General features: G+C 44.3%; 1 protein-coding gene across 2 annotated transcripts; it reads right to left on the bottom strand.

Moving 5' to 3' along the window:
* Positions 1-836: 836 nt before the first annotated feature.
* On the bottom strand, positions 837-12,522 carry STX12 (syntaxin 12). 2 transcript variants are annotated; one of them, XM_048968951.1, is made up of 10 exons: positions 12,327-12,522; positions 9,616-9,685; positions 8,601-8,700; positions 7,205-7,342; positions 6,716-6,759; positions 5,224-5,295; positions 4,796-4,901; positions 4,237-4,309; positions 3,972-4,054; positions 837-2,288 (listed from the first exon to the last, which is right to left on the bottom strand). In XM_048968951.1, the coding sequence occupies exons 1-10, from the start codon at positions 12,436-12,438 to the stop codon at positions 2,196-2,198; spliced, it is 891 nt and encodes a 296-aa protein (XP_048824908.1). In that variant the 5' UTR covers positions 12,439-12,522; the 3' UTR covers positions 837-2,195. The 2 variants fall into 2 exon arrangements, with proteins under 2 accessions (XP_048824908.1, XP_048824909.1); XM_048968952.1 differs by lacking the exon at positions 5,224-5,295 and having other exon boundaries at positions 12,327-12,521.
* Between the last annotated feature and the right edge of the window lie 1,400 nt (positions 12,523-13,922).

Below are 13,922 nucleotides of genomic sequence, written 5' to 3'. Positions count from 1 at the left end.
CAGTGCCGCTTCGGAAAGCGCGAGCGGTGCTCAACGTTCCCGTAGAGCGCCTGCAGCCTCCGGAGCGAAAAGGACGCGGTGCTTTGGAGCGCCACGGAGGCGGTCAGAGGGTGGAGCACCTCCGTGTGATGACAGTCGAGGTCTCTGCTGCCCGGAGAAAGATCGAGGGGACCTGAAGGAAACTGGGCAGGGACTTTTCATAAGGGCGACAGGACGTGATTTTAAACTGGAAGAAGGTAGATTGACACTAGATGTTAAGATTAAAGGGGGCTGGAGCACCTCCCCTACGAAGACAGGCTGGGGGAGCTGGGCTTGTTCAGCCTGGAGAAAAAAAGGCTGCGGGGTGACCTCAGTGCCTTTCAGTACCTAAAGGGAGTGTACAGACAGGAGGGGAATCAACTCTTGGAAAGAGGAGATAACAGCAGGACAAGGGGAAATGGTTTGAAGTTGAGGGAGGGAAGATTGAGGTTGGATGTCAGGGGGAAGTTCTTTGCTACAAGAGCAATGAGGTGCTGGAACAGCTGCCCAGAGAAGCTGTGATGTCCCGTCCATCCCTGGAGGTGTTCAAGGCCAGGTTGGATGGGGCCCTGGGCAGCCTGGGCTGCTATGAAATGGGAGGTTGGTGGCCCTGCGTGTGGCAGGGGGTTGGAGCTCCGTGATCCTCGAGGTCCCTTCCAACCCTGGCCATTCTGTGATTAAATTACTTACTGTGAGGGCATTTCATGCTGAAGAATCACAGACTGCAGTGCTAAATTGGAAGAGATGCTGCTGGTGCTTCTATAAAGCAGACTTACAGAGGAATCTGCAATCACACTTCCGGCACCATTTAAGCTGCATGAGAAAGAAGCTCTGGCAAAGGCTTTTAAAAGTGTTTATTGATAGTTATTGGAATGATGGCGCAGTAGTGCAAACCAATGTGCAATTGGGAGAACACCCTCCCTTCCCAGCTTTCACATTTACTTTATTACACAGGAGACATGGAAGAAGGATTAAATACAAAATGGGTCAGTACGATGCATTTACCACACTACGATGGGCTTGAGACAGGTTACTGATCCCTCAGTGCATGTCAGTTTAGAGCTACAACAAAGCAGGGAGTGACTGCTACGTCTTGACCAGCTCTGCTAGCAAGACAGCTAGAAGCAGCAATCCTTAATTTGCACACACATCCTCAGTCTCAAAACCTTTGCACTTTGCTCAGCCAATTTCTGCACTTTGTTTCATAAAGAATGGAAAAATAACAGACATTCACAAGCCACACAATATTTACTGATACATTACAATAAGCTTCAAGAGTCCTTCAAAGCAGGATTTCTCATAATACACATCTGTCTTGTTTACCTGTAAGCTTAGGTACCTGCTTCCTCATCTTTACACCATTTTCTCCCCGAAAAATCAATTAGGAGCAAGAAACTCAACTTGTATTTTAGTGCTTTGAGAATCAGCACTGGAAGAGATTTATTTGTCCAATAGTAAACCATCAGCTAATTTCTTCAATGACATTGCACTGCTAGATAGGACGTCCTCAGACTTACAGTACTCAACTGGTGCATTAAAAAAACCACAACCCCAACCATGCACAAAAATTAATAAAAACAACGAGTCTCAAGGCTAAACTGACTGTTCCTAAGCACGCAGTTCTGATCATCATCCATGCATACTTCTTGCTTCTCAGATCTGCAGTGGCATCTTTCTCTTCAATTGAATTTAGAACCACAGCCACCCAGAGACCAATAAAACCATGGGGCAGATATCGGAGACTTGAGAAACTGCTGGATTAAGGTAATGAAAGTCAGTGTTGTGCCCTCTTTGAATGTCATTCTTATTCCAGTCCAAAGTTATCTGTACATATAAAAAGTCAAATTTCTGCCACTTGTCAAAATAAACAAGACATCTCCAATTATTGATCACACTTCAGCATACAGTTGGGACAGGGAATAATGCATTACAGAAAGCAAAACCACAAGATGTTAGTTACATAAAACAATATAATTTGTATATAAACTGATAAATACTGTCTCCATGGTTCACTAATTCCAAATACTAGTTGTCTGCACATTAGTTGCTAATAACTATTACTAGAAGTAGTTCCAGCTTGTGCTCTCTCAGGGTGGTTTCATTTCCGAGACAAGTCTGCCTGTTCGTGCTGGGGGAAAAATATTCTCTGCAATGAGACAAGGTTCCACGTGAAGATCTCACTTTGCTGTCCACCAGATAATTAATCCTATGATTATAGAAGCCACAGCAAGGCCAAGAATCAGGATACAGATCTTCTTGCGGGATTTCTTCTGAAGGAAGGAAAATAAAAAAGCCACTGATATCAAGAGCAGATGAGGAAGAAAAAGCAAGTTTGCCAGTTCATGTTACTAAATTTGGTGAGTCAGAGCACTCAATAACCATAATTATTCAAGGGAATTAACAAGTACCATTTATACAATTTCACGTTCCTTAAATAGCATAAGCCACAACTAAATGTTTTTAGTTTTAGGTCTAAGAAATGCAATTAAATCAGAATGTAACAAATTCTGCTACTCTTAAGGCAAATTCAAAATTGTACCTCAAGATAACTACAAACAGGGAAGTCGGCAACACCTAATATACATTTCCTGCTAAGGTCTGCCACCAAGGCTGCAAAGGAAAGCTAAACATCTCTAGCTATTGGGATCTTCCAGCTAAAACAAATGAAAATGCCATTCCTGTGATACAATCCCCCCATAGTCTGGTGCAGAGATAGTACTGCATTTCTACAGCTTAAATGATGCAGCATACAGTTACTGTACTTAGTTTTACAGCTTTGATCACTTTCTTCATCATAGGAAGCCACAGTCTGTCCATGTGCACTGAGTATTTTTAACTTCACATAATGCTCTGAGTCTGGTTATGTATAATCACTTCCTTCTCTGTCTAGAAAAAAAACACATCTAATACGTGCCTGTCTTGGATGGATTTACTGCCATCTCAAAACATTTATAAATACTACGTGCTGCCAGGTGGCAAAAGATACTTTCTTCTTGCAGTTAAACAGCACTGAGTGTAAAGCTTTTCAGCATCTCAACACTTAAAAGCACCCAATTTTTTTATCTTGTGTGGGAGCAGACACCTTTTTCCTCACAGAACCTGAGCCAACAGTCACAACAACCACAGGTGGATGAGTTCAGAAGGCAGCTCTGGGTCTCTGTGCAACCACTGCTCAAGCAGGGACACCCACAGCACACTGCCAACGACCACATCCAGGCAACTCCTCCAAGGAGGAGAATCCACAGCCTCTCCAGGCCAACTGTTCCAGTCACTTGCACAGCACAGAAGAGCTTCCTGATGCTCAAAAAGGACCTCGTGTTCCAGTCAGTGCCCAATGCCTCTCGCCCGTCACTGGGCAGACATTTCCACCAACAGGAATGTAAGGATGCTATGGAAACCATTGGCATCATAAAAGTGATTTAAGCAGCAGTGAAAACCAATGCAGAAGAGGTGACTGGACAAGGAAATCAGATCACAGGTTGGAAACTGAGCAGTTAGAAAGGCGCTGCAGATCTTGGTCATCACGAGTTCCCTTAGTTTGGGCAAGGATTTTATTTTTTAAGAACTTTTTTTTTTTTAGCCAAGTTCTTACATGAAATCTTGGCTTAGCTGATATGTTTATAAGATGGCCACAACATGCCAAACTGCTGTTAGCAGAACTGTTCAGCTCTCCCCTGAGAACAAAGACAGCTGAACATTTAAACCTGCTGAGAATACCTAGATGGAGGAACAGACTGACTACACCACTCTGAATTAGAAGGCTAATTTCAACAGAATGTTCGAGTCAGTTGCTTTATCTATTCCTTTCAGCACAATTCTGTGGGAGTGCCAACTTGCATGATCTGTTTTTAATGGCCTTTTCGGTGTGCTGCAGTCCTTAGCATCTTGTTAGAGCTGTACCATTACTGGTACTCACCTGTACACTGACAATAATGCAAGCATACATAATTTACCTGATAATAGGCAGCTCTCTGTAACTGCTCACTGGCTCTTTCCACATGAACTTCTGCACTTTCCACATTTGCCTCTATGCTATCTATGGAAAAATAAGAGAACCTGTAAAATAATTCAGACTTTTGATGATTAAAAAAAAGAAATTATATATATATATATATATATATATTTTTTTTTTTTTACAAAATATCAGAAAAATTGAACTACACAGGCAGAATGTGCAACTGAACTAGAGAAGAAGCTTCTCATTATCCAAACACTTACCAATCATATCTCCTTGGTCGTGAATCATCATGGCTAAATCCTTAAATATCTGATTGACATCCAAAATGTCGGCCTGAAGACAAGTTTGACAAGTTACACAAAACACTGGTTACAGCTTTTTTGCAGCCTAGTCCTTAGTGCCTCTTCAGAACATCACTCACAATAACTGAATGGGTACCATCACTCACTGACTCAGGTGACTCGATGTTGCTATTGATGGAACTTGGGATTAACATAAGAGCTTGCAATATTCTCACTGCCTCGTTCTTTCTTTCATGTCACAAGCAATTAGCAGAGTAGGGAATTGAGATGAACCCTGTCACGAGTTGCTCCTACCATCTCTGAAGGCCCACCAGCAAACACTGAAAGAAAATATACCTAGTCTCCTTAAACTGGAGCAGGGAGATTTATCTTGGCATCAATCCTTTCTACAAGGAACAGTTCTTTTACCTTCAGGTCTGCTCAGCCCATCCCATTAGATAGCACTGCATGAATTCTTTGGTTTACATCCTAATATTGTTAACTATATATTAACGTAAGTGCAGGATCTGCTCTTCACCTCTAATTGCCTGATTGCCGTTTCTCTTTCTTTAATGAGCTCAAGATCCTGTTCAGTTATTGCCACATCATCTTCTTGAGACTGCATTTGATTCCAGTCTTCACCACTGTGAAGAGAAGGAAAGAAAGTAAAACATTGTTTCTTCCAGCACAGGAATATTTTCTCACTATGATTACACTGAATCACCAGGGTGTTAAAGTTGAAAGGATTCCTACAGAACAACACCAGCCTTGCAACTAACTGCAGACTTACGACAGCAATTACAAGTGAGAACAATAATAGGGACAGACCAAGAAAAGTGGAGAAACTGAAAAGCAGTACATGCATAGGATAGTTTGTGCTAGGATGTGACCATTACCTATAGCATTATAGGACAGGCCTTATTTGAGGTTGCTTTTTTTTAAGTTTGCTTTTTAAAGTGTCTGTACCTTCCTTTCCTCTCACCATCCCCCACAAAAAAGGGGGAATCAATCAGGGTGAAAGTCTTGATGGAGAGCAGCCTGCAAGCACAACATTATCAAATCAAAAGAACACCTGGCAAGCATCTTGGTGCTAAGATTCTCACTTGCTATCTGCCATTTGGGGATATGAAGAACCTTTAGTATTTTCATTCATTAATCTAGCAAGAACTGCAAATTAAGTCACACATCAAGAGGGATGCTTAGAAAAATCTCTGCATCACAGTGCACACCCACCCTGATGGCAGTACTTCATAACTGCCACGTAAGTGGCACACACTGATTACAGTGAAGGCAGTATCAATAACACAAAGTCAGCTATGTGTCCAGCACAAAAGTCTTCTGGGGTAATATCTCCCTCTTGCGTATCTGAAAGCACTGCAATATACCCAACAGGCATGCTGTGACATAACTCCAACTTCCAAAGGCTCCAAGCGCAAAAAGAAATGACAATAAACTACTTGAGTAGATCAGATACAGCAGAGACATTCAGGAATTCAGCTGAGTTGACAGCAGAATCTTCAGGTTTAAGGCACAAGTGTCTGATGTACAGCACATAAGGACAATTTCAAATATGGAGTAGTTGCTACTACATCTCACTGAGACGAGGGCCTCTCCACAAGCAAGTATTTATGTGGCACCCTGTGCATTGGTGAGCAAGACTTCAAACTCATCACAGCATCTCTATAACTGAACAATTCAGCATGTGGAACCACAGGACTAACACCAAACAGCTGATCAGGGGATGAGACGTCTAAGATAGGTGCCTTGATTTAGAACATTACAAGGTTTAAACAGATAGAGCCAATGTATTTCATCCGCCATTTTTCAGGCACGCATAGTGGAAGCTGACACCGTAATCACAAACGCTTTTGCAGTGTCTTGAGTTCACTTGACTCACTGTAGAGCTGATGCAACATTCTGCAAACTCATCTGCTATGCAGGCACAAAGTCACTGCAGAATCTATATATGAGCCTGATATTTTATAGTGATGTTGACTAGGCTGTTCTGGTATCAATTGATTATTACCTCCAAGGCTTCTGAGTTTAGAGCAGTCTCATCCACTACTTTGTAACGGCTCCATCTGGGCTCATAGATAACACACAAACTCATGAAAGAAGTATGGAGTTGGTTTTTTTTTTTTGGAAAGAATTTTGTGATAGAAAACATGTGTGGTAATCTTGTGCCCACAGTCCAGAACACCAGGAGTTCCAACTACCACACACTGGGGACTGAACTATTCCCACTGGGACTGTAATCAACTGCCTACATGTCAGCAGGCTCAAATACTGCCATGCACTTTTTTTTAAAACACTGTATATTACAAACACTGTACAAATTGCACAGCATCTTTCTGCTTTTCATTCAGCTGAAAGAGCCTTGCCCAAGCTACAGTATATCTACAATCATTTTAATTATGCATAGGTAAGAGTGTACCCCAAGAATGCAAGCAGCTGTTACCTATCAAACGAAACAAGCTGTTCTTCTCTGAACCGCTCATCAGCCTGGAATAAATAAATGAGGTGTTAATATTTCAGACTACCAGAACTACTAGCAAACAAAATCAACAGGGATATCCTGAAGACAAAGGCATATGCTGTCCAGAGAGTTCTTTGCCATTGTCTCTTCAACTTTCAGATTTAACCTGAGGGAGTTTAGACCAGATTTAGATTCATCTTCAGATTTAATTTTAAATTCAGACTCTTTTTGCAAATCAAAGGCAACTGAAAGGCAAAGACAAGAGTCTCTTTACTCAGATCATCGATGCATCAGCATATCAAGATGTGTGCCTACTAATTACAACATCTGGAACAGCAAAACGACCTACTGAGGCCTCATCTGCGCTCAGTGATGAATCAGTAGACAACCATGAAGTCAGTGGGCAAAGACAAGATCTCTGAAATGATTTGTAGTCCACTACATCACAACAGAACACCTGCAAATACTTACAGAGATACGGGAGCCAGCTCTTGCCCTTGCTACAGTCTCTTTTTCCTTCTCTGACACTTGCCTCTGTACTGCCTGGAAATTATTTAAGGCTGCAGAGAAATCATTCATTAAACGTTCTTTCTGAAGCCTCTGTTGACGCTAAGGAAAAAAACAACAAAACAACAAGCATTCAGATACTGCCATTCACGTTACTGCAACCATCTCCAAAACAGCATAAAAAGAAAAGTAAATGCTAACATTTAGGTGATCCTTTGTTTCCAGCATTCTGGAGCAGAAACTGGAGAACAAAAAGCCCAAATGCTCTGTGCTCTACCTACTGTGGAACCGTCCTGTGCGTGTTTCCCTGGCACGTTCCCTTTGTGTTGTGACACCCCATGTATGGGAAACAAGAAGTTGGAAAAAAGACTTGACCCAAGGACAGTCAATACTACAGCTGATTCTTACACTTTCCACTGCAGAGATTACCAGTAGCCCTCTCAACCTGTAGGCTCTCTAGTACTTTCAAGAAGCTTGTAGCAATTCAGCAGATACGTCAAAGAAAAATAATACATACATTATCAATGAGATCTTGCTCCTACAGATTTCAACCTCACTGCTTCAGTGGGCTGCGTTCACTTACAGAAGTCAGTGCCACACTCAGCCATGTGACCAGACTTTGCTTAGAGAGATTAACTGAAAAATACTTTCTGAGCAAACACACAACACACCGCTGTACTTACAAGCGGTATTTAAACCTTTAGATAGAGAATTGGATCTACTAAGACAACATCTGCTGACCCATATCCACAGATGATCCCATAACAGCATCACAAAAGCAGATAAGCCAGCACTGCGGCAGTGATTTGAAGTGGAGACAAAAGACTCCAACATCACAGGAGCGTCCATTCCCTCCCCTTCCCCACAGGAAGCGATGCCCTGAAAGACTGTTTTGCCAGAGACAAAGTCATAAGCATTGCCTCAGCAGATTTCTTTAGATGTGAGCAAGCTGAGTCAGCTCCTTCCCTCCCCCACCTTCAGTTCAGGCCATAAATCCCATGGAAGGAAAAGTTTCTTGGTACAATCACACTTCATACTGACATTCAGCTTGCACTGAGTTTTTATCCAAAAAACGCATCTCACATCACCAGACTGCTCTGTAAACAAGATTATTTCTTCAGAAATAGAGTTCCATACTCAGCTCTCCCCAAGTTTTAGAGCTATTTGCTGCTGATAAACATTTCCCCCCCCAGCATCACGCACTCAGGATGTAGCTGGCTTAGTTTGTCTTCCCACTTCAACAACTGCCTTCGTTGCAGAAAGCTGCTGTCTCTTCAGCTGTGCCAGTTAAAGCTCTGTGAAATTGCACTCTAAGCCAGCTTATCAAGTCAAAAAACTCTAGAAAATTGTACATGCATACCTGTTCAGAAGCAGACAGAGGAAGTGGTAGAGACCCCAGCTCTTTGAGATACTCATTGGTCTCTTTGGCCAAGCAGTTTGCAGAATGCTGTAGCTGTTGTCTAAAACAGTGGTGCAGAAACAGTGACACAAGTTTCTTCCAAAAAGCAACCTGAGCATTTCAACATTTACAATAATGACCAACTAAGGTTTCTGAGCTCACACATCTTTAAGGATATTTTTCCCTAAGAGAACAGAAATGTACTCCACGTGTAGTGAGCGCAGTGCCAACCATCACAACTGATGTATTTATGTGACAAGCAGCTATTACGAATACGAGGATGTTGCATATTCAGATTCAAGGTGCAGTGACATGAAAGATTACAGAAAAACTCACTTCTGACATTTCTTACTCCAGAATTTATTCTCTCCATAACATTCTATTTCTGCTTTTCAAGCAGTTATAAGATGCACAGACTGCCTGTACAGTCTCTGTGGGACATATTATAGACTGTACTGTTAAAATGTTTTCTACACTGTCCTCCACTGGCTCGCTGTGTAGTTACACCTTGCATTTTGGCTGCTGGAGAGGATTGCTCATCTTTATAGCACCTCAAATTCTTCTGTATTAAAAGCTGTCTTTCCATCAAATACAGGCCTTCCTCACTGTTCTTCTGGATTGCCCTGATGTGAGGGCAAAATACCCAGTATGACATGCATGATTTTTAAACCACAAGAAAAGCTACTAGGGCTACTCCTCAGAACAGATAACATGTGGCTAATGTCATACTGCTCTTTTTAGGTTCTACATACCATTTTCTAGTCAATCTTACTCAGCAGTTTTGAGTGGTTTCTCTGGAGTCCTGCAGGAACACCTTCATATGTTCACTAAACTACTTCACACATCTCGTAATGTTTGCTTTGTAAGACCATATTAAATTCATGCACTAAAGCATTTCTCCAAAGTAACTCACTTCTTCTAAGAACAAAGGTAAAAATAAAAGAGCTTGAACAACGTTTACTCAGTGAACACTTACAAGTTTTCCTGCAGCTTGCTGGAGTCCTGCTTGGTTCCCAGCTGGCTCATCAAATTCTTTATCTGAGCAGCTGAAAATAGAGAGACCACAAGATTAGTAAGAGGAGTTTTAGTATATTTTACCCCTTCTTTAAGGGCTTCTCCAATGAAAGATCTCTCCATATTTTGTTTAACTCAAGCTGGTAACACAACACTTAGACTTTGCATTTAAACATCCCCATTTAGCCATGGTCTAGCTCACCAGATTAACTTTCAGACAGAAAGATGACAGATTCACCTTTGGGATGTGCAGGCTGCACTACATACCTAAAAGCTTGCATGCTCCTCTTCCTCAATTTTCCTAAACCAACAATAATTTTTGTTCCTACCAACCATGCTGTTTCTGCATCTCAGACCATCACTGCCAGAACTACTTTATTTAAAAAACAAAACCAAATAATCTGTGTTTTGCTACTCCTGATAGACAGAAGCTGTTGCAGTACTGGTAAAGTCTTTCAGGTACAGCAGCTAGAGCAGCGTTAGCTTACATCAATCTTAATCAGATTGTAGCCAGAGAAGTTCTAGCCATTCCCTATCTTCGTCCACAGTTCCTCTTGTGCAGGCACTGCTTATCATACAACCCCCAAACCCTTAACACACCTGCAAAGCAGCCACCCCTTCCCCTCTGCCTCACAAGGGGGAGGCAGAATGTTTGAGCAGCCCAGCACGCTGACCTGCTGTATCCTGCAGCTGCACGCTCCTTAGCATTAATAAGAGATGCTGGGGGCACCAGTAGGACAAAACCTGATGGGCTCCTAGCAATCATGAAATCACGCCCTATTCCCTCAAGCAGCGAGGCAAGACATAGAAGCATCAACTTAGCATCATTCTAAAGGCAGCTGAGTGTCAGTGAAATAACAAGAGATACTTCCAGTTCAGTGAGATTCTACTGGTGCAATTCCTGCTTTTAGCCCGGAGCAAAACACTTCAGTTGATGAAATGTGTTGCTAAAGAAACACCAGATTCCAATGACAGACCTCTCTTCTAAAGTGAAGGGTAACTGCTTATAACAACAGCAATTGAGCCAGGGCTGCAGTATGATTCAATCAGTAATGAGGCAATAATTCTGACTTCTGCATACAGCACGATGCATTTCTGGTTTCTATTAGTCCATACAGCGAGGAGTTGTTTAATAACTTCTGATACAACAAGCTGAATGCTGCTTTTAGCAAGCAAGACTGCACTAATTTCACAGATCTATGAGCCACATGCAGGTCCAAAGAGTTTGCAGCCAAGTTGAACTGACAACACATAGACCATACACCGTGTGGACATCAAGGACCAAGCAAGTGGAGTTTGTGCTACATCAAGATATTCTGTGCTACTTATTTTTCCCTCCTTTGAGGGTATATTCTTGTACAAGTCCCATTGCCATGCCAGGCAATGTGTTTTCTGTTCTTGCCTTCACCAGTTCCCACAATTTTCCACGCGTAGCTTATTTCATCCAACAGTAATGCACAGAACCCACAGAAAATGGCAACAAAGCAACAGAGAGGCTGGAGCTCTTCCCCTTCATTTTTTGGGCGCCAAGCATACACATCAATATAGAAAGTCCCTTCTGTTAGCAGCTTTCAGTCTACAAATCCTTTCAATTTTAGGCACAAAGCATTCCATGCTGTTATGCACTTCAGATTACTTACAACATTCTAACCTCCCTCTGGGTGTTTAGGTAAAACAACAGCCTTGCAGGCAATAGCTTTGCCAGCTTGCTCCAGCAGCTTTCTACACACTTGTGAGAAGTGCTACTTCTGCTGAGTTTCCTAAAACAAATGAATACAACCCATCTGTCCCCACTGTTTGCTTGCTGCTTTTTCCTATGGGGAAAAAGAGGAAAAAGGAGGAAGTGCTCAAGGTTTCTGTTTCTCTTCAGGCCTTTTATCAAATACAGAGTACAGCTAATTACTGTAACGGTAAGGCAGCTGTTCTGTGTTCCCACCCACCTTGATAGAAGCTGTAAGACATTTGTTTCATCTGAAATTGGCAGTGCACTGAGGTAGGGCAGCTGCTGGTCATGAGACCAAGCAATCTTGTGCTAAGAGGAAGAGGAGCTGAACTAATTAGAGGAGGAAGCTCAGAGAAAACACACAGAAGAGGCAAGGCAAACCAAAGCCACGTTTTCTGACAACTTCAGGAAGAATTTAACAGGCAGCCACACCAAGAGGAGGCAGAACAGCTTGAGGAATGCTTACAACTTGTGAGATCAAAGTGGAGCGGCAGAAAATCATTGAGGCTGGCAAAGACCCCTGAGATCACGCAGCCCAACCATCCAACTACCAGCAGTTCTGCCTGGTAGGCTGCACAGGGACGGTCAGCCACCCATCACAGTGCCGGAGCACTCCTGCAGAGAAGCTTTTCCTAATATCCAACCTGACAGACTCCGCCAGCCGCATTCAGAGGAACAGAGACACGGCAGCAAGATTCGGGTTCCACCTTTAGAAAAGGCAGCATCTTCGCCAAGGGATCGATCACCCGACTGGAAACGATTCCCTCACACAGCGGCAGGGCTCAATACCCGGATTTCAACGACTAGTTCACGACATTAACTACTTAATGACCGACATTAACTACTCTACGACATTAACTACTTTATGACACGAGCTGGAATAGGTCTGCAGCCGCCCCGCCCCGCCCCAGGCCCACCGAGGAGCCCCGGCCCGGTCCTCCGGCACTCACTGTACTGCGCGATGCGCTGCACGTTGCCGCTGCATGTCTGAATGATAGCACCGAAATCCCGCGGCGGGGCCGTCGGCCCGGCCCGGTAGGGATCCAGCGGCCCGTACGACATGACCGGGCGAGTGACGGCTGCTCCGGGCCCGGCTGCCAGCACCCCGCCGCTCACCGCGCATGCGCGACCGCTGCTGACGGAGCGTCCGCCCTAAGCCGATGGGACGCTGCCTGCGCATGCGCGGGCGCGGCCGGGCGCGGCCTCCGGTTGCCATGGTGACGGAAGCGTCTCAGAAAGGCGTGAAGGCCGCAAGCTGTGTCGCAGCCCTGAACGTGGAGTCGGCTGCGCTTTGACACTGGCACACGGCTCAGCACCACCATGCCGCTCCCAGGGAGGTCAGGCTGGATGTGGCTTTGGGCAGCCTGGGCTGCTGGTTGGTGACCCTGCATGTAGCAAGGGGTTGAAATGAGATGAGCATTGTGGTGCTTTTCAACCCAGGCCATTCTGGGATTCTGATTCTGATTCTTGCTCATCTTCTCAGCAGCGGCAGAGGGAGAAAATGACATGGAACAACTCTCGGGTTGAGATAGGATGGGGAGATCACTCACTGGTTACTGTCACAAGCAAAACAGACTCAGTGTAGGGAGGTTAATGTGATTTATTGCCTACTGCTAGCAGACCAGAGCAATGAGAACTAAAGGCAACACATACCCCCTCCCATCTGTGTTCTACCTCCCCCTCACCCAGCAGCACGGCACAATGGGGGCTGTGCTCAGCCCATATCACCCCATCTCTGCTGCTCGTTCCTCCTCACCATGTCCCTGTCCCAGCGCAGGGTCCTTCCCACACAGTGCTGTCCTTCCCAAACTGTGTGAGCTTTCCACAGGCTGCAGATCAAGCCCCGCTCTAACACAGCTCTGTATCACAGGGCCCGTTTTTCAGGGGCTGCTCCAGCATGAGGCCTACAGGCAGCAGCTCCCCCAGCCCTCCTGCAGTCTTCACCCTGGAGCCTGATCCTGTGGGACCTCTTTGCACTGTGGGCTCCTCCATGGCTGCATGTGGAGATCTGCTCCGCATGGTGCCCCTGGGCTGCAGAGGGACAGTTTAGAATTAAGCTTTATCCTTAATCTTTCAGTTATTGTTATGCAGCCAAAGACAATCACAGAATCAAAGGGTGCTTGAGGTCAGTCAGAAGGGACGTCAGGGTCCCTCTGGTCCAACCCCTGCTCAAGCAGAGACACTGGATCTGCTTGTCCAGGACCACATCCGTGTGGCTTTTAAAGATCTCCATGGAGGTTTCACACCTTTTCAGACAGCCGGTTCCAGGGCAGAAATATGCAATAAAAATAATGACATCCTGATGTTCAGACAGGATCCTCCTATGTACCGGTTTGTGCCCCTTGCCTCTTGTCCTGGCACTGGGCACCACAAGCAAGAACCTGGCTCCATCCTCTTCACCTTCCCTGCAGGCATTTATGGTCATTAATAAGATCTCCCTGCTCCTCCACTTCTCCAGGCTGAGCAGCCCCAGCTCTCTCACCCTCTCCTCGTGACAATGCCCGCATAAAATGTCCCAAAACACATTAAAAAAGAGAAATGTTTAG

Source organism: Lagopus muta, chromosome 23, assembly GCF_023343835.1.
Source record: "Lagopus muta isolate bLagMut1 chromosome 23, bLagMut1 primary, whole genome shotgun sequence".
NCBI classification, from domain to species: Eukaryota; Metazoa; Chordata; class Aves; order Galliformes; family Phasianidae; genus Lagopus; species Lagopus muta.
Note: the sequence above shows the minus strand (reverse complement) of the source record. Positions and strands in the feature narration are given on the sequence as shown.